This window comes from Leptopilina heterotoma, unplaced genomic scaffold (assembly GCF_015476425.1).
Source record: "Leptopilina heterotoma isolate Lh14 unplaced genomic scaffold, ASM1547642v1 Lhet_220, whole genome shotgun sequence".
NCBI classification, from domain to species: domain Eukaryota; kingdom Metazoa; phylum Arthropoda; class Insecta; order Hymenoptera; family Figitidae; genus Leptopilina; species Leptopilina heterotoma.
In genome coordinates this window covers 1,259,184-1,279,610 of record NW_025110938.1, presented here as the reverse complement: position 1 = coordinate 1,279,610, position 20,427 = coordinate 1,259,184, and the positions used below count along the sequence as shown (strand labels likewise).

The 20,427-nt window shown below is 27.2% G+C and overlaps 3 protein-coding genes across 3 annotated transcripts; 1 reads left to right on the top strand and 2 right to left on the bottom strand.

The window, feature by feature from the left end:
• Positions 1-1,739: 1,739 nt before the first annotated feature.
• On the bottom strand, positions 1,740-3,560 carry LOC122502082 (60S ribosomal protein L21). The gene is made up of 2 exons (XM_043611966.1): positions 3,420-3,560; positions 1,740-2,265 (listed from the first exon to the last, which is right to left on the bottom strand). The coding sequence occupies exon 2, from the start codon at positions 2,252-2,254 to the stop codon at positions 1,775-1,777; it is 480 nt and encodes a 159-aa protein (XP_043467901.1). The 5' UTR covers positions 2,255-2,265; positions 3,420-3,560; the 3' UTR covers positions 1,740-1,774.
• Positions 3,561-3,981: 421 nt separating this feature from the next.
• On the top strand, positions 3,982-5,488 carry LOC122502113 (28S ribosomal protein S10, mitochondrial). Its single transcript, XM_043612014.1, has 5 exons — positions 3,982-4,167; positions 4,270-4,377; positions 4,592-4,719; positions 5,078-5,279; positions 5,380-5,488. The coding sequence occupies exons 1-5, from the start codon at positions 4,153-4,155 to the stop codon at positions 5,446-5,448; spliced, it is 522 nt and encodes a 173-aa protein (XP_043467949.1). The 5' UTR covers positions 3,982-4,152; the 3' UTR covers positions 5,449-5,488.
• An 87-nt stretch (positions 5,489-5,575) lies between these two features.
• Positions 5,576-20,365, bottom strand: LOC122502112. The gene is made up of 9 exons (XM_043612013.1): positions 20,201-20,365; positions 17,625-18,990; positions 17,199-17,388; positions 14,567-14,712; positions 12,159-12,466; positions 11,844-12,075; positions 11,283-11,475; positions 8,469-11,198; positions 5,576-6,206 (listed from the first exon to the last, which is right to left on the bottom strand). Exons 2-8 carry the CDS (start codon positions 18,843-18,845, stop codon positions 8,476-8,478), a joined length of 5,013 nt encoding a protein of 1,670 aa, XP_043467948.1. The 5' UTR covers positions 18,846-18,990; positions 20,201-20,365; the 3' UTR covers positions 5,576-6,206; positions 8,469-8,475.
• Positions 20,366-20,427: the final 62 nt, after the last annotated feature.

Here is a 20,427-nt window from a genome sequence, read left to right as displayed (position 1 = left end):
AATTATTTCAATACAAAAATTCAATTTTTTATAATAATTGAAACTGTCCATTTTTTTTAAAGATATTAGGACAGAATATTTTTAAAAATTTTAATAAAGAAATTCTTAAAACTAATTTTTTTTTAAATATTTCTAAATAATTTTTGTAAGATAATATTTTTACAATTAGATACAATTAAAAAATGTTGAAATTACGATGAAAAATAATTAGATTAGAATTTGATAAAAATTTTTAAAAAATAATTGAAAATTGGTAAAAACTTTTAAAAAATAATTGAAATTTGGTAAAATCTTTGAAAAATAATTGATTGAAATTTGGAAAAATCTTTGAAAAATAATTGAAATTTGATAAAATCTTTTTAAAAATAAATGAAATTTGGTAAAATCTTTTTAAAAATAAATGAAATTTGATAAAATCTTTGAAAAATAATTAAAATGTGATACATTTTTTTAAAAATAATTAAAATGTGATAAATTTTTTTTAAAATAATTGAAATTTGGTAAAATCTTTGAAAAATAATTAAAATGTGATAAATTTTTTTAAAAATAATTGAAATTTGGTAAAATCTCGGAAAAATAATTGAAATTTGGTAAAATATTTTGAAAAATATTTGAAATTTGTAAAATCTTGAAAAATAATTGAAATTTGATAAAATATTTACAAAATAATTGAGTTTTTAAAAAAATCAAATAGTTGAAGAATTTTAATTAAAAAATGATTTCTCCGAAATTTTAATAAGTCTAAAAAAGTAAATTTTAAAAAATTTTAATTTACTTTGTTCGACGACAATTGAATCTGAAAAAATTATGATGAAACAATTAGAAGAATTAGTTTTTTTTATAAATATTGTAATGTAATTTTTCGAAAATAATTTCTAAAAAGAATTTTTGTATAATTTAAAAAAAATCTAATTAATTTTTTGAAGATTTTTATTAAAAATTCTGAACATGATTTTTTTCCTCAAAATATTAAAAATAATTCTAAAATGTTGGGTATTTTTTTTTTAAAGTTATTTTTTTTTTCAAAAATTGTAATAAAAAACGTGAAAAAAATGATTTACTTTGAATTAAATTTTACAAAATCTTTTTAATTATGTATATTTCAAAAATTTAATTAGAAACATTATTCAAAAATAACTTTTCAAAGATTTGTCTATAGTTATGCTTTTCACACTACAAAAATCGAAATAAGTTGCATTTTATACTAAAAATGTGGTATTTTGTTGCAAATTTTGGAAGAAAAGTCGAAAAAGTCGCAGTATTCGAAAATATAGTCGAAATAGTCATAATATCAGAGGCCTGTATTTTTTACAGTGAGAAATCAAATATTGTTTTTAGTTTTTAAAAAATTAAAGTTTAAATAAAAATCATTTCTTCGAACTTTCGATAATTCTCAATTACGATGAGAATACAAAAAAAATTGTAAACTAATTATATAACTTTTTAAATTCTTATGGTTTATTATTAAATTTGAAAAACTAAGTTAAAATATAGTTTAATAAAAAAAACTTGAGATTTTTGTAGTTGTAAAAATAAGAAAGAAAATTTTGTTAGGTCCCTGAAGTTAGTGTCGAAAAAGTCGCTCAGCGTCGAAAAATGAAAAGAAAACTATTTAGAAAAAATAGTTTTAGATTAAAAACGTTTATTTTTAACGAGGTGAATTTAAATTGAAATTGCAAAAAGTAGTTTTCGATACTGAGCGTCGACGCCAACTTCAGAGACATATTTTTTTCGTTAGATTTTAATTAGAAAGAATTTATTCTGTAATTTTGGTTTAGGCAACAAATTCGTAAGGAATTGGTGCAAGTAAGATTGGTGCCTGCTTGCCGGAGACAATGTGCGCGCCACTTGGTTGTACCGGTTGACGTTTCAATTGAACGGTAATTTTCTTCTCCTTCGCCTGCTTCCTGAGGAGTTCATTTTCCTTTACTCTCTTCAAGAAATCCTCCCGACATTTCGAATGATTCACGTGCTCGACACGAACGGTAATTCTCTTTGGAATAATTCTTCCTCTCACTCGTTTGTTGACAACAACTCCAAGCGCATGTGGTGTGACATTAAAAACACGACCAGTTTTTCCATAATAAACTTTGTATGGCAATCCCTTTTGAATTGCTGAATTTTGTTTAATATCAACCATATCGCCAATTTTGTAAACTTTCATGTATGTTGAAAGTGGAATTGTGCCATGTTTTTTGAATTTACGGGAGAACAAGTCTCTCGTTCCTCGACGATAACCCTTTGAGTTTGTCATTTTTTACGCTTCTGTAAAGAGAAAAGTTTTTTTATTAATTTTACTGACAATATTTTCTATTCTAAATGTCAAAAAAAAAAAAAATTCTTGTCCTAATTTCAATTATTTTTAAAAATTTTTCTCATTTCAACTATTTTCAATAGTCTACTATTTTTTCCCAAAACGAATTCAATTATTGAAACAAAATTTTAATAAAATTGTATGCAAACATTTAATTTTTTTCATAAAATAATAAAAATTTCACAGGAATTCAATTATTTTCATAAATAATAAATTTTTTTTAAAAAATTCAATTATTTGAATAAAAAATAATTTAAAACTCTAGAAAATAATAATTGGATTAAAATGATGAAAATAATTTTGACAGTAGTCGGCCACCTCTAAATTGAACCCCTTGATGCAAGAACCAGACGCAGCCCATTTAATTTCAATAAGCTATGTCTGGTTCTTGCATCAAGGGGTTCAATTTTGAATAACTACAAATCCATATGATAAAAAAAATTCTTTTTTGCTAAATGTTTGTAGTATTATTGTTAATGACCCTATACATTTGTAATCGAGAAAAATATTATTTTTAAAGATTTTTGAGCCGGTGGCCGACTAATGTCTGGTTTACCCTATACAATTTATCTAAAGTTAACAAAAAACAAAAGTATAAACAAAAGACAATTTTAGAGTGTAAGGAACAGAAAAACTGAATGACTGAAAGAATGAAAGAGAACATTCAAATTATTATAGTTAATTATAGTTAATTTTTAAATCCCTACCACTATTTAAACTATTTTTTGTCAAAAATAAATTGACATATGATTGACGATGCCACTTCACAAGAATCAAATTTCCCTTCTTCTAACTTTTCCCGACATCGATTTTTATAGTTGTAAATAAAGCTTTGTTATTAATCAAGAAAGTATTATATATGCATTCTACATATTCAATAATAAAATAACTATCAAATATATTAAATATGACAAATAAACATAATTTTTAGGTTATGTTCGAACGCATGCAGACACGTGGCTTTAATTTGATCATTGCGGATAACTTTTGCACAATTAAAAGTAATTATTTAATTCATCATAAAATCTAATTAACGATTAACACTCGTTTTAATTAAGAATTGTGATTTTTAAAGTAGAAATAATAAAGAAAACTTTTTACTCACCTCGACTGTCGTCTATCGAAAACGCGAACCAAAAAAAGAAAGAAACTATTTTACAGTAGTGCCAATATTAAGAAGTCAAAAGTAAAATTCTCTAGAGTCGAGTATAGTATTTTTCTTTAAAAACTTGCTTACGTTTATTACCCTGCTTTCCATTGTCATGGTAACGTACGAGAGTAAAAGAGACAGAGAATTAAAATAAAAATTTGCGAAATCTCTCTCTTGTATAATAAAGCATTGAAAATTAAAAACTTCTGAAGTCCGAAGTTTCGAAAGTTCAAAACGTCGAAAGCCCAAGGTCCAACTTCTCGAAAGTCCAAAAAATTCCAAAAGCCGAAATCCAAAACATCAAAAATAAAGCTCTGTTCACAGTATTGGGTATTTTTCTGGAGACTTCTTTACGCGCGAAATTTATAATCAAATTAAAAGTGCTGTAAAAATCGAATAGAGAAAATAATTTATTTATTACTATTCGATGGGTAAATAATAGTTATAATTTAATTTCTTTTAAATACAGAAGATTATTAATATTTTTTATTGTTTTGAACATTAATTCAAGCGCCTTCTCGCCGTCGAGATGTCGTCTGCTACTTGTGTCGGAATTTTCACAATGTATTTATGATTATTAAATTTTGCCTTGAATTTGAAGATTTAACAATATTTTCAACTAATTTAAAGTGCAAGGATAAAAATAAAAACATTGTATGTTTATTGTGTCAAATAATAATCCTTGAAAATGTTTCTTCCAAAGGTAATGTAAAAAAATTGAATTTTAAGGTTAGGAACCTCTTTTTTGCATGTCTATTATTTTGTAAACAATTTTAATTTTAACAATAATAAATACTTTTTTCAGGTAACAATTGGCTTAAATAATGTTATTTTCGGTTCAATTCGTGAAGTAGGTTTGAGTAGAATAGTGACAAGTAGATTTATGTCTTCGAATGCACTTTACACAGAGCAGGTAAGCAAATTTTTTTGAAATTAGCTTTTAATTCGTTATTCGTTTAATAAATATTTACAAAAAATTACACCACTTGACAAATAAGGTCGATATTCTTCATTTTTATTAAGAATTAAATTAAGTAATATGTGATTAATTTTTCTATTAATATTATAATTACATATTTAGTAATATCTAATATAATAAAAGAAAATTTTCTTTTTTGATTTTAAAGGCCGTTCCAGATAAATTGTACAAAAAAATTGAATTAGAACTTCGAGGACACGATAAAGCTGTTTTAAAAAGTTATGGAGAATTTGCGAACATGACCGCAAATCATTTGGGAGTTTCTATAACAAGAAAGTAATTAAGAAAAAAATAGAAATTTTATTAAGAGAAATTTGAAACGAAATTTAATTTAACTTCATAATTTATATTAATAATCGTTGTATTCCGGAAATCTATTCACAGTTTGAAGTTAATTGCTGCTTACTTTTTTGTTTCCTATTTTAATTCTTGCGAAGAATTTTCCTATTTATGAAAATAATTAATTTCTTTCGGAGGATTTTACAATTCATAAAAATAATTGAATTGTTTTAAAGGATTTTAACTGAATTATTGAAAATATAACATTTTTCAGTTTACAAAATAAGAAATGGAATACCGCGTATCATTTTATAATAATACGTTTATAATTTAACGAATTTAATTTATTCTTCAGTGAACAACTTTACAAAGCAGTACACGACAGATACACGGTATTAAAATCGAAACACGTTCATAAAAAGCATCGAGTTCAATATGAATTCAGAACGTATTTTAGATTAATTGACTTTGAAAAGCTCACAGGATCAACGGCCGATACTCTCCTTGAATATATACAGAGGAATTTACCAGAAGGAATTGCAATGAAAGTGACAAAGGTTCTGATATCAATTTGTTTCATTCTATAATTTAAATTAATTTAAATTTTAACTATAATATTAAAAAGAAATATTTTTTTATACATTTCTTCTTTTACAGACTGAAATCAGAGTATTGCCGGAAATAATTAGTAAACCACCGATTCAAGAAGTTCCCAAGGAGACGTAAAATTTTATAAAAGAGCCAAATAAATGTTTTTAATGTTAAATGCTATTATTTATTATTTATGCCATTTTCAATTTCGACATTTTTTTTTTATTTTTCGAGAAAGAAGGGAAATAACAAACACAAAAAGTTTATTTTCATTTATGTTTATTTGAAGATAGAACAGATAACGGAAATTACATATTAATGTACATAACATAATAATAAAGAATAGGAAAAAAATTATGAACTCAAACTGCATTCACGACTACATATTTTTGATTTTACTATATGAAAAATAAACTATTCGAACAAAATAGAACTCTGACTGCTTATCAATAAGTATTTTATGCATTTAAATTGAATCACAAAAAAATTTAGTTCTTTAAAAAAATTTTTTTCTATAATCATGACAATAAAGATTTTTTCCGAACTTTTTTTTTTTAGAAAAAATTTGTTTTCCTTTTTGATTTTTTTTAAAAAAGAAAAAAGTAAAATTAATTACATTAGAAAATTGTCAATGTAATCACAAAAGAAAGCTATCCTTTCATGGAAAGTGCTATTATTAATATAAATATTTTATGTAAATAAAGTTTTTGTGTACACAATTTTTGAATCTAACGTTAATCTTTTACCATTTCTCATTTCACAAGCATTGTTACCTTAAATATTTTGTATCTTTTGCATTGTTCTTTTTTTCTTTGCAACGTAGGATTCGCTTATTATTTTTATTTTCTAAATTAAGATGACTGTAAAAAAGACACGACAGCAAAATTTTTAATCTGCAAAAAGAAAACAATTATTTTCAAATTAGTGAGAAATTCAAATGAATAATTTCATTGAAAATAATATGAATAAAATGGAGAAAGTATAGAATTAGTTCTAGAAAATTTGGAAACATTCAAATTCAAACCTTTTTTGAAAATATCAACAACTTGTAAGAATATTATTACAAAACATGAAGAAATCAGAGTAATCGATTTCTTCATGTTTTATAATAATTAAATTAAAAATTACAAAGTGATAAAATCATTTTATATTTTAAGAATATTTCTACTACAACTTCTTCAAAATTATTTTCATTATTTCAATTCAATTATTATTTTCTGAAAGTTTCAACTAAAAATCTTCTTTAAATCAATTATTTTTAATAATTTTCGAAAAAGTTCGTTCTCAATTTTCAAATCCATTTGAAAATATTGAAATCCATTATTTATTCAATTTTACGAAATTTCAATATTATACGTAAATTCTCCAATTAAATATATTTTAGAAAATAAGACTATCAAATAATTTCAACAAAAAAAATAAGAATTAAAATTTTTCGAAAAAAAATAATTCTACAGAATTGTTAGAACGAACAAATCGAATTTTCATAGATTTTAATTTGAACCCTTTTCAAAATTCAATAATTTCTAAAAATTCACGCTATAATGCTTTTAATATTCAATTATTGTCTGTAATTTTAATTGAAATTAATTTTTAAGACAATTTTTATTAGATAATTCTACGAGAATTCAATTATTTAAATACAAAAATAAATAATGTATTGAATAATTGAATGTTTCTTAAAATTAAATTCTTTCGACGAATTTTAATAAAATTTTTAAGAATAATAATTACATTTCTCGAGAAATTATATTAAAATTTGTATTAAAAATAATTGAAATTCTTTGAAGAGTTTTTAATATTTTTGAAAATAATTGAATTTCTGCAATCATTTGTAACTTCTCCAAAATTCAATTTTTTTAGTGTTTTTAACAAAAATTAATTATGTAATTACATGTTTGATGAGAATTTAAAAATTTTTTTTTTTAAATAATTAAATTCATTTGCAAAAATTTATTAAAACAGTAGATATTTAAAATCATTGAATGAAGAAAAATTTTTGAAAAAAATTGAATGTCGGAGAAGAATTTTCTTATTTTTAAAAATAATTGAAATTTGGACGACAAATTTGAAAACTTTTTGAACATAATTGAATTTCAGCGAAGTATTTTCTTACTTTTGAAAATAATTGAATTTTTTTACTAATTTTGATAAATTATTACATTTTTGGATGAATTCGATTAAAATTTCACTAAAAGTAATTGAAATTCTGAAATGAATTTTATTATTTATAAAGATAATTAAAATTTTGACAAGAATTTTATTAAAATTTTTGAAAAAAATTGAATTTCGGAGAAAAGTTTTTTATTTTTGGAAGAGAATTTTTTAAAGTTTTTGAAAATAATTGAAATTTTTACAAAGATTTTTATAAAAAATTTTTGAAAATAATTGAATTTTGGATAAAAATTGTATTATTTATTAAGGTAATTGAAATTTTGACAAAAATTTTATTAAAATTTTGGAAAAGAATTGAATTTTGGGGAATTTTTTATTATTTATAACTAATTTAAATTTTGACCAGAATTTTTGAAAAGTTTTGAAAATATTTGAAATTTAAACAAGTTTTTTTTCGATTTTGGAACGTAATTGACTTTCTGCAAATTATTTGTAACTTTTTCAAAATTCAATTTTTTTTAGTGTTTTTAACTAAAATTCTTTTATAAATCAATTATTTTAATATAATATTAAAAAATTTAACTAATTTTAGAAGAATTTGAATTATCAAAATTTTTCAAAAATCTAATTTCTTTAAAATTTCTAATTCAATTTATTCAAAATTGAAATTTTCTAAAATTTTTTACGAGTCAGACAAAAAAGATACCAAAACTTAGATTTTTCTAATATGAATTCTAAATTTCTTAATTGTTCAAAGTTCTGTAGTTTTTTTTTATTTTAAGTTTAGAATAAGAGTTTGTTGCGAATATGTATAGAACTTTTAATACTGATAACAGAGCTATGCTCAAAAGTCATAAAAAATTTAATTTTTGCAAAAAAATGTTTTTTAAATTTTCAAAGTTTTGTAGTTTTCAGGATTTTACGGAACTAATAATTTTTTTATGAGAGAACCCTAGAACTCTTGATTTGCTATCAAAATACAGTGACGTGTGGCAACCCTGGTGTGTTAAAACTTAAAAAAGTAACAAATTTATGTATACCGATTCTTCAGGGTCTGTCCGGGTACATATTTGGATATCCAGGCCTCGGAGGATATCCCATATTCGGTCCATGATGATAAGGATTCATAACTGATTGATCGGGTCTAGGCCAAGAGCCACCTTGCATTCCTTGCATATTCTGCATTCCTTGCATATTCTGCTGCATTCCTTGCATATTCTGCTGCATTCCCTGCATACTCTGCATTCCTTGCATATTCTGCTGCATTCCCTGCATATTCCCCATTCCTTGCATATTCCCCATTCCTTGCATACTCCCCATTCCCTGCATATTTCCCATTCCTTGCATATTCTGCATCCCCTGCATTCTCTTCATAATATCACTCAACGGCGTCCATTGCATTCTCGATTCCTGAGGTCCGGACTGTTGAGACCATTGCGATTTATTGGTCATCGAATGCGATTCCATTGGATGTGGCACTGGCTGTGGGACGTTAACACTGTGACTCATCATTTGTGGTCCCATTCCTTGATTTTGCATCCAATTTTGACTCTGCCTTCGCTCCATGTCCCAATTTGGTGGATTGAATTTAGAGAGAATTTCTTTACAGCCTTCCTCGGGACCTTCGTCGCCCCAGGGATCCCTCGCGTCCTCTGGTAAATCATGCCATTCGTCTTTGTCATTTTTCCCCTTCCAACGGGTGCTCTCCATCCAGGAGGGTTTCGATTCTTTGGGGCGTTGTTTCCAATTGTCAGACGCTGGTGGACTCCAGGACCGCTTCTCGGTTGGGGAGAAGTTTGGACCCTTTGTTTCCTTCGGATACCAGTTGTCGGTTGTTGACGAACTCGGTTTCTTCCAGTTCTCCGGTGGACTCATTTTGTAACGTTCAATTTCCTTTTCGCGAGAATGCGTTGGCGAGTTCCATGGGATGCGTTTTCTCTCGTCTTCGTAACGCTCCTCGGGACGGATCCAAGTATTGCCTTCGATTGCACCGCGACTGGGGATATCCCAATCGTAACGTGGTGGCGAAGCCCTGGGAGGCGATTTCATTCGTCTGGGGGGTGAATGACGAGGGGGGGAGAGATGATGATGCACTGGGGACATTTCGCGTCGGGGTGGAGAGATTCCTCGTTGGGGTGGTGACATGCATCGAGGGGATCCGCGAGAGTAGGGCGAGACTCGTCGGGGTGGTGGCGAGTGCCGCACTCGGCGTACTTCGCGTCTCACTGGCGACATGCTTCGTTGCATCGGGGAGTAGGGTCGCTTTGGCGATGGTGAACGATGATGAGGATCGTAGTACCGCGAGTGTCTGCTCGGCGACATTCTCGGCGGTGATCGTTTGCCAGGCGATAGTTTCATCGGTGAGCGTCGTCCCGGGTGTTTTCCCGGCGAATGACGGTAGATATCGCGCCTCCTTGGCGAAACGGATCTTGATGGCGACATCGATATTCTCGACGGTGAAGCCGATCGAAACTCGTCATTCAATGTCTGCCTCTTCTGCGCGGCCAATTCGGCTTTCATTTTACTCATTTTCTCCAGTAAATGCTGTCGATATTGACCGCGATACTTCTTTTTGTTAAATTTACTAGCTCCCGATGCGCTTGTCGATGCATACTCAGCCGGAAGGACATTATCAGGTTCCAATGGTTGGACATTGTTGTACTTTTTCGCCACCACTGGATCAAATTTAATTTTCTTCTCCCGACTCTCAAAGGTCGAGTCCTCGGAAATATCGTTGTTTGGCGCAGGGGCGATACGATCCCAAACGGAGACTTGATTATGAATTTTTGTCGTTTGCTCAAGAACCATGTCGAGCATGTTCTCGAGTTGTTTCGCCGTGTCCTCGTCCAACGGCACAGAGGGTGTGTTAATTTTCTCCTTCGCTTTGCTAATGAGGCGAACGCCTTCCTTAACTTTTTGTGCGAATACTTCACCGCGTGAAGTTTCGGCTCGACTGGCCGAGAGTCTTTCTCGAAGATCCTGTGGTTCGCGGGATTTTTTCTCACTTAGAGGATTCACTCGCAAATTCTCCTCCTTTTGCTTCTTCAGTGCTGCTTTCTCCCATTTCTCCTTCGTTTCCTCCCAGGGTTGTTTTTTCTTCGTGGGCGTTTCTTCCCAGGGTTTACGTTTCGATAACGAATCACCCGACTCTGAAGATTTATCGTCCCAGGGTTTTTTAGTCGGTGGATCATCGAATGCTCGTCGTACTGTCGTCAATTTTGCTCTATTCGCCGCTTCCTCCCAGGGTTTTTTCTTTTGTGTTTCTTTCACGTGGAATGTTATCGGTTTTTTTGTCTGTTTTGACGGGATTTCTTTAATAATCTCCGGCGAATGACTTCGCTTCGGATTAATTTTATTCTTCACATCGAATATCATATCTTGTGAGTTATTTTTGGCAAAATTTCTCCTCAATGTTACTGCTTGTTTAACAGGTTCGAATTTCTGAGGATAAACTTTTTCTGTATTATCCTTGGCTGCTTTATTCAATGCTTTTCCAGCATTTGCTGGATGAGTTTTTGGTCTTAGATCAAGTGAGGGGATAATTTTTTCCATAACTCTACGCTCCATGAGAATGACTGTTTCAAAATGTGGACCAGCTGGCAATGTATCGACGACGCACGCTCTAATTGGAATAAAAGGATTTCCAATCGGACCTTGCGCTGGTCTGGTGAGTTCTAAAATTGAACGAACTGATTGCTTTGTCAGAGTTGTCACTAGCACTAAACGTCGTAAACATGAAATTCTTCGAATACTCGTCATAATCTCGACTCCTGAAAATTAAATAATTGTTTTTTTTTCTTCTTTTCGTGACAATAGTTAAAAGGAAAATTAAAATTCAAAATTTGCAAAATTACCTCGTCCTATGGAAGAATTATTGTTGACAATAGCGGATGCTTTAGAGTTCGATAGAACGTTTGCAATCGTGGCCATTACCTCTTTTGGTTGTCCAATCACAAAGGTCGCGTTCTTGATGTTATTTAATTGACAAATTAATTCCGCTTCCTCGATTTCAGCCTGTTCGTCTAATCCAATAATTTTTTGGCATTTCTGCAAAAAAAAAAATGTTATTCAATTTTCAATCCCTTAAAATTTAATTAATGTTTATAAAGATAATTGAAATTTCGACGAGATTTAAATTTTTGAACGTAATTGAATTTCTGCGAAGAATTTCATTACTTTTGAAAATAATCGAATTTCTGCAATAATTAGTAATTTCTCTAAAATTCTCCAAATTTTATCGTACAATTTACGAACTTTTCGTCCTTTTTCAATCAAATTACGGACTTTACGGTCCTTTTTTCAAAAAAACTGATTTTTACTGACTTTCAAGCAAATTTACGGATCTTTATGGAATTTACGGACTTAGTTCAAACCCTGTAAAATTGAAATACAATAGTAAATTATCATTTAATTACACTGCTCATCATAAGGCCCATTAATCCAATTCCGCAACCGATTTCAACGACTGTTGTTTTTGGTGTTGGTGAGAGATGATCAGAAATCGCATTGCCGAGATTTTCAGCTCCGGCTGCGTTGGACCAGAAATTTGTCTTCGGTCCAAGTTGCAGTTTCACTCCATTAACAACTTCCTCGAGAGCCTCAACTCCCATCACAAATGTTGTATTTGAATGATTTTCATTATCAGCTCTAAATAAAGAAAAAAAGATTTTTTAATTTTTCAATTTAATTTTTTCCGTAAAAGAGTCAAAAATAAAAAAAAAATTAATTACCTCATAATACTTTTACAATAAAGTGACTTGACATTGCAATCCTTTCCAGCTCCAGTTTCAAAGAGGGCTTTCAATCGATTCATCATTTCAGCGTTGAGATTTTTTGCAGTCACAAAGAACATGAGTTCATTTTTACGATTACAACGAACCAAAAGCCAAAGCCAATCTAATTTTAATTTTGGAGCTGGTTTATCATCGACGGCAGCAATTTCAGCAATATTTTTCACACTCTTCGGCACTTCTTCTCTATAAAATGTCACACCTTCATCACATTCATTTGTTGTTGTTGAGAGAAAATTTTCAAATACCTAAAAAATATTAATAAACATTTAAGACAATAATACACTTTTGATAAAAAAAAATATTGTCAATATTAATTTAACTGATAATTCTTTAAATTATTTACAAAAATTATTTTTTATAAATTATTTTGTTTTAGAAAATTGAAAAATAAAAACTTTAACATGGTCATTTAACTTTATAAAACTTTCAAACTTTAATTGGCAAAAATGAATAATTGAGTTGTAAGAAATACAATTCGCCTGGTGAATCACAAAAATTTCGATTTAATTTATATAAAAAAAAAGAGAGAGGCACAATTAAATTGATCACTAGGTTTTTAATAGATTTAATATTCACTCGTCAAATCGCTCGTATGGAATGTCTTCCAAGTTGAAAAAGAGCTCTGGCAATTGTATCTGCTCCAAAGTTCTGAATTTATGAACTTCTCACGAAATAATTTATATAATTTGCTGTGGACTAATTATTGGCCTGCCATTGGCATCTTTTTATTAAAAAGATTAACAAGGGACAGATGGAATTGCAGCAAAATTGATTTTTCTTCTTTCTTCTTTCTTTGGATTTTTTTTTATTTTCTCGTTTCCTTTTATATTTCAGCGTGGAAAAAAATTACTTCCATGGTGTTTTGTTCACGAATTCTTCTTGTTTTAAAAATATTAATTTTCAATATGAAAATTATCTCTTGTACCTTTTAGTGCAAAGAATACAAAAGTTCGATTTTTTCTGCTTCAGTTCTTCTCTTGTGTGCAAGTTTTTGAAATTTTTTTAATATTTGGAGTAAGTTGATTGGTAGTGGAATTATTTTTAACTTCTTCATCGCTGCTCCTTTCTTTTAAATCAACTCTTGATGATCCTTGTTTTTGCTTCCTCAATCTTCATTTTGATTTTTGTAAAATAATCCTTAGTTCATTTTTTAAAATAATATATTAATATTTATTAATATTTTAACAATTGTTAAATTGTTATATTGTTAAATTCTTAATTTGTTCCATTTATGTAATTTTCATGTTAAATTCTTAGTTGCCCAATTCTTTCTTGTATTATTTATTTTTTCCATCGATGTATTCAATAATTTATTGTACTCGATTCACGTAATTTTTTTTTAGAGTTTGTTGAATTCTCTAAGATGTGAAAATATTTCCAAAAGTAAAATTGATCTTCTTGATTTAGAAATATTTTCTAAAGTTAAGAATAATTTTTCTATTTGATTTTCAGTGATTGATTATCAATCGAGAGAATTTTTTCTCTCTCTTTAAACAAGTTTTAAAAATATGATTCATTTTCTTCTTCTCCTGTATTTTTTGATGACGAATTTTCTTCTATCTTCATTTTCACAAATTTTGACGCAATTTTTTTTCCAAATTGAAAGAACATTTTTCTCATTTGGTTACGAATAAAATTCTTGCACACAAATAATTTTACTTTTTAGATAATCAGTGCTTTTATTTGTCCAAATTTAATGGAGAAAATAATATTAAATTTCTTCGCTTTTAAAGAAATTTGAAATTTCTTCTTCCTTTGCTTTAAGAGGGAAATTCAAAAATCGATTTTTTGTAGAAATATTTTTTGATGATCTCACATTTTTCTCTTGAATTCTTCTGTTATTTTTCGTCGAATCTTCTTCACTGCAAACGAATCTTCTCTATTTTAAATTAAAAGATGTATTTTGTTTTGAATCTATTTTAAATTGAGTAGAATTTCTTCAGTAGAGAAAATAAAATCGAATAAAAAATCCATTCTTCGATTATAAATTTCGTTTTGAGTTTCTCCGGAAAAAATTGTTGATTGTAAATGAAATTCCTTGCAATAATTCTTCTCTTCTGCCTCACTTTTTATTTATTTGTAAAAATATTTTGTAAATTGCAATAATCGATGAATAATTAAGACTGGAAATTGGCTTTTAAAGATTTTCATTTCTGAAGACTAACACCTTTTGCAGGTTGTGAGTCTGTTTTCGTAAATAATCTCAGGAAAAATTTGTCTTCTTCTTTTCCACCCATCCCTCGTCATTCCAATGGCTACAGAAATTGTGCCACAATTCTTTCTACCATGAACCTTTTATTTTTGTTCATTTTTTATTTTGTATCAAAAACAATTTGTATGTGTACCTTGACAGCACGCATTACAAAAGGTGGATATTCGTTGGGATTATTGAAATCTGTTTCCTGGGCACCTGACAAGTCCAAAGTCCAGATTATTCGTCCTCGCCGCATATTCTCGTCCTCTGTTGGCAGCTGTTCTCGTATTTTGTTGCCTAAAATCCCAAAAAAGAGAATTTGCCATTTTGAGCTTTTTTTTTATTTAAATTTTGTGTGTGTGTAAATATTTTTTCTGTTTTTTTTATATTAGAAAAACTCTGACACGACGTGCAGCACAAAACCACAATACGTCGCAATGAGAATATTTTTTTTCAAAAATTTATTTCACAAAAAAGGAAATAAATTGTTTCTACCTAGAACATACTAATAAAACGTCGTTAATCGTTATATATTTCGTTTTTTTTTCTCTTGAAGAAGGGCAGCAATTTTCTCGTAAATTAAAAGAAAAAAGAATCGAATCCGTATTTTTCAAAAATGAAAATTCAAAAGATTGAAATACTGTGCTTCAAAATATTGCAAATGTCGAGTAAAAACGATACGGGAAGAAATACGAAAGGAAAGACAAAGAAAAGAAAAATAGAAGTATATAGATTTCATATTTTTTTTTATTTCTATATTTAAAAACAAAAAAAAATTTCTCTTTAAAACCATTAACCAAGTATTGACGATTCGATGATTTGTTTTCACTGTAGAAATTGCAGTAATTCGAGAATTCAAAAATAATTGCTATTTAAACAATTATTATTTTGATGAAATTATTAAACGAAATTTGCTTTCTTTTTTTTCCAAAGAATAATAGATATTACATGCGCAAACCATCATCAATTTCGTGCACATAGAAAAAAATGTCCTAAAAGTAAAATATACTTTTTGCCCAAAATTTCAAGCACTTTTTCACATCGCAACCTTCAATCATTATTCACGCATTTAATTGTTTTTTTTAACGAATCGAAAAAGCGCAACTGCCGAAATGTCATGCAAACAAACCTACTCGTCGAACACCTTATACAACTTTTTATTTTCCGAATAATTATTAATTATTAATTATTAATAATAAATAATAATCTAACCCTTATACACAATCAGAGGAATTCTTCTTTTTTGCAAGTCCAGTATTTCAATCAAATTATTTTTCTTATTATTTTCAATATTATTTTTAATATTCTCAATAATGTGCGATTTAAAAGGCGAAAATATTCAAAACGAAAAAAGTCTATTTTGAACTTTATATATGAAAATCACTGTAATATTTTACAAATTTTATTTTATAATAATAAAATATCGTTTGTTTTGTTAAAAACCAGAGGATCTGAAAAATCTGAACTTACCTCTATTAATTTCTTAGCATCAAAATGTTCGTAAATAAATGAAAATACACTGAAACATCAATTATTGAGGGTAATTAAGAATTTTAAGTTTAATAATGACAAAAGGAATATTTTATTTTGTATTCCCCTATATCTTCACTGATTTATAAATTCAGTTAATCGAAAATTGAATAATTTTGCTAAGTAAATATTTAAATACTTCTTAATTCTTTTTTCCCGGGAAATAAAATTTAAAAAATTACAACTTCTGAAATTTAATAATTTTTAAAAGTTACAACTATAATTCTTCCAAAATTCAATTATTTTCTACAATTTTTAACTAAACTTCATCTCTCAATCAATTATCGATACTAATTTTTTAAATAATTTTCCGAAGTTTCTTCGCGAATTCAATTATTTAAATACAAAAAAAAATAATCAAATTTTTGAAGAACTTTAATTTATTATAAATAATTTCTTCGAAATTTTAATATGTAAAGTCTAAGTAAATTAAAAAAAACAATTCTAAGAATTAGTTTTTTATAAATATTGTAATGTAATATTTTCAAAAGTAATTGAATTTATAAAAAAAAGTTTTGTATAATTTAAAAAACAACTAATTAATTTGTTGAAGAATTTTAATTAAAAATTTCAAATATGATTATCTTCTCCAAAATGTTAAAAATAATTCTAAAAACTTCTAATGTTTTTATTTTTTGTATGTATTTGAATTTTTGGAAATATGTAATAGAAAATAATTTAATTTTAAACATTAGAATGAAAAAATTCTGAGAATTACTTTTTTTCAAAAATATTTTAATATAATTTTTAGAAACTTATTTTCATTAATTTTCATTATTTTGAAAATACAGAAATACAGAAAGAACCATTTTTTAAAAACTAATTCTTTCATTTAGTGAATTCGACAAAATTTATAATTCTTTACATAAAAGATTCTTTTTACTCAATAATTGGCGTTTCAGTAAAATAATTTTATGTAAACAAACCACTTTTCCTGTATAAAAATATATATATTTGAAAATGTAAATATAATTAGTTGGGAAAATTAAAATTTTTTTTAATTATTTAAACAAAGTACAGAAATTTAAAATTCGATTGAACCCAAAGTTTCAACGAAAAATAGAAAAATTAAAAGAATTATGAAATATTTGTTACAAATTTTTCAAACTACGATTAATATGATTTAGTAATGATAATATCAATAAATTAATGTAAAGGAAATAAAGTAAATTCGAAAAAACTTTGTAATTTAAATGAAAATTTTCGAAATAGAATTGAAAATTTTTTTTCCTTAGTATTTGTAAATTACTCACATGTAAATTTCCATCTATTTGTGTGCGGGTGTTTCAATGAACAACGTCTCGGTGGTTTCAGTCTACAAACTGGTGTTCCAATATTGGTTTGAACAGCATTCAACCATTTTTTGTACGAGGGATAAGAATATTCCAAAACTCGTGCCAATTTTGCCAGACGTTCTCTAACGAGCTCATGCTTTTCTTGAAGCTAAAAGAAAAATTAATTATTAATTAAAAATAAATCTATTACTAATTAAAAATAAATTCATTAAAAATAAATTTATTAAAAAAAAATTATTTTTATTGACTATCTAGAAAAAATTCAGATTTTGCAAAAGTTTATATTTTAAATTACTATTTTTATATTTGTTTGTTAGGTATTTGTTTCCACTGTTAATATGAATGATTTCTCTCTCGTTAAAAAGGAGAAAAAAAATTACTAACCTTAGGTTCATACCAATCATTTTTACTCTTCATTAGATGTGACTCGTCCTTTTGATCACAAATTTTCTTAGTAATTTTCGTATCTTCGTTAACGTTAAACGACGATGAATTACAAATAATATCCTCGATATCATCCAAATTATTCATAATATCCTCATCAGTAAAATCGATATTTTTTTTCGCCTTTGGAGGATCAGTTTTCTTCTTTTTCACAACTTCAGAATTTTCTTCCTTTGTTACTTTTTCCGAGTTTGATTTAATTTCCGGTAAATCACTCGATTTTTTGGTGTTTGCTGCTTTTTTCACAGCTTGTTGTTTATTATTCGTTTGGGGAGTAGTTTCTTGGATTTTACGTTTTTTGGAAACATTTTCTGTTATTGATTTTTCGGCAGTTGTTTCATTTGTTTCTAAAGTTGATTTTCTTTTATTCTCCAATTGCTTATTTTCGACTGCTTTGGGTGTTGTTATTTTTGTATTTCCAACATTGGGTTTATTTACCGACTGTTTTTCTGTTAATTTTGGTTTTGGTTTTGGAGTTACGGATTTCACAGGTTCTGCTGAGGTAGTTTTATTTTCAATTTCTTTTGATTTTTCAATTGTTTCAGTTGTTGTGTCTTCTGAATTGGATTTAGTTTCCAATTTCTTTTCATTTTCATTTATTGCCGGAGAAGTTTTTGCAGTTTCGACTTTTTTTTCTGCAGGGGATTTCTCTTGAGTTTTATTAATTTTTTTAACGGTTGCTTGTGCTTTGTTTTCTTCTTTTTCTGGGATATTTTTCTTTTCCTGATTGTCGGTTACAATTTTCGTGACTTTTTCTTCTTTAATATCCAAATTTGTTTTTTCGTTCGATTTCGAAGTAATTAACGATTTTTCTTTATCCTCGGCTTCTTTCGATTTATCAGGTTGTTCGTCGATTTCCATTTTTTCACTTTCTTCGTTTTTTGATTTCGAAACTTGATCAGTTTCTTGAATTTTTGATTCACAAGTTTCGATATTATTTGTAATTTTTGAATCTTGATCTTTAATTACATTTTCATTTGTTTTCTCATCATTTTGTGATTTTTCAATATTATCCTTGGATTTATTTTTATTTTCTTTATTATTGCCGTCATCATCTATTTTTTCATCTTTTGGTTCAGTTTTTGAATCATCGGACTTTTTTTCAACGGAATCGGAATTTTCCTTTGCTAAGGACGTGTCTAGTTCTTTATCGATTTCCATAATTTCTTTTTCTTAAAAGAAATTCACTCGTTTTTCTTTAAATTTATTTGTAGTTTGGCAATTTTTTCTTCTTTAAAAATTGTTTTTGTTTTTTCACATTTACATTTACCGACAATTTTTAAATTGCAATTACTTTTAGAATCATCTGTGTAACAAAAGAAAAAAATTATTAAATCAAAGATATTTTTCTATTTCTTTTACTATTGGTTAGAATTTTCTAAAAATATAATTTAAACTAAAATTATCGTTAATTGACGTAATGTTTTGAATTTTTTTAAATATATATACTTAACATCCCGTAACTTATACTTGCACCTGTGCGCACATTGTTAAAGCCTATTTAAATGATAACATTATTTGTTTATTTTAATGTAAACAGATGTGATTTTATTAAACATTGATTTAAATATGTTAATTTATTTATTTAAACGAGTTGGAAATATTTTTATAATAAAATTTAAATATGTAATTTAATTATTATAAAAACAGAATTACTAAAATTTCTAGGTCATTTATTTCATCATAGATATGATTATCATTTTATTCAAAATATTATCAGTGACAAAGTTCACTGGAAAGTATCTATTTCATAAAAAAGGTACTTAATCAATAATCAATAAAATAGCATGTCAGTTGATGTATTGTTAATCTAGTCATATATTTTAATAGAATTTTTCTGATCGATAAAACAAAGGGAATGGTACAAACTTATTTATCAAAATAACTACAAATATAAAATAGTTTCTGTAAAGGAAGATGAATTTATTACATTTTCAATAATTTCTTCTCAATTTCAAAATTATTTTTTATATTAATTTTATCTTGATAAAAGCATAAAGCACGTTTCCTAACCTAAAAATTATCACCTGCATCTTTTGGTAAACATTTAACATTGCTATATATTTATAATTGTAGAAAGATATTTTCACTAAGTAAAAGAATTAAAAAAATGTTCGATAATTTTTAAATAAGAATTTGAAAAGAAAAACAATAATAAAAACATATAAACAAGAGAACTGTGAAACAATAAATGATTACATCAATTGATGAGAATTTTTTTCAGCAACCTTAGCAAATAATCGCGGCTTCTCGTTCTCATATTTAAAGCATTTTAAATAAAGTATGAATAATGTGCATAAATCTACTAATGGCAATTTAATTAAAAAAAAAAAAAAACAGAAAATATATTTTCTCCTGCGATAACAAAAAAAGTTATAAACAAGGTAATATGTAAATTATACCTAAATAAAAGTGAAACCAACAGTCATTGACATAATGATGCAAAATTATTATAGACGTCACATTTTTTTGATAAAAAAAGACAATTATCAAAGTCCATATGGATTTTTACATACCACTGACTACAAAATAAACGATTCACAATTTTTTGTTCTCCTTTCTTTATGAATTTAATTTTTACATTGAACAAAACACTCTTTGTCACTCTTCGTTTCATTCACATTAGTGAAATGAAAGAAGTGAAAGCGAAGAGCGTACATCAATGAAGAATGAACGTATGAAAATGATGCCATCTTTTTCCAAGAAAAGAGGGGGGAAATGTTACCCGGCGAAAATTAGCCAA

Coding starts and splice junctions, on each gene's coding strand:
- LOC122502082 (XM_043611966.1), bottom strand. CDS start 2,254: ATGACAAACTCAAAGGGTTATCGTCGAGGAACGAGAGACTTGTTCTCC.
- LOC122502113 (XM_043612014.1), top strand. Junction 4,378..4,591: donor ATGCACTTTACACAGAGCAG/GTAAGCAAATTT, acceptor TTGATTTTAAAG/GCCGTTCCAGATAAATTGTA. Junction 4,720..5,077: donor GGAGTTTCTATAACAAGAAA/GTAATTAAGAAA, acceptor TTTATTCTTCAG/TGAACAACTTTACAAAGCAG.
- LOC122502112 (XM_043612013.1), bottom strand. CDS start 18,845: ATGGAAATCGATAAAGAACTAGACACGTCCTTAGCAAAGGAAAATTCC. Junction 12,467..14,566: donor TTGTAATGCGTGCTGTCAAG/GTACACATACAA, acceptor AATATTTTTTAG/GTATTTGAAAATTTTCTCTC. Junction 11,476..11,843: donor TGGGCCTTATGATGAGCAGT/GTAATTAAATGA, acceptor TTTTTTTTGCAG/AAATGCCAAAAAATTATTGG.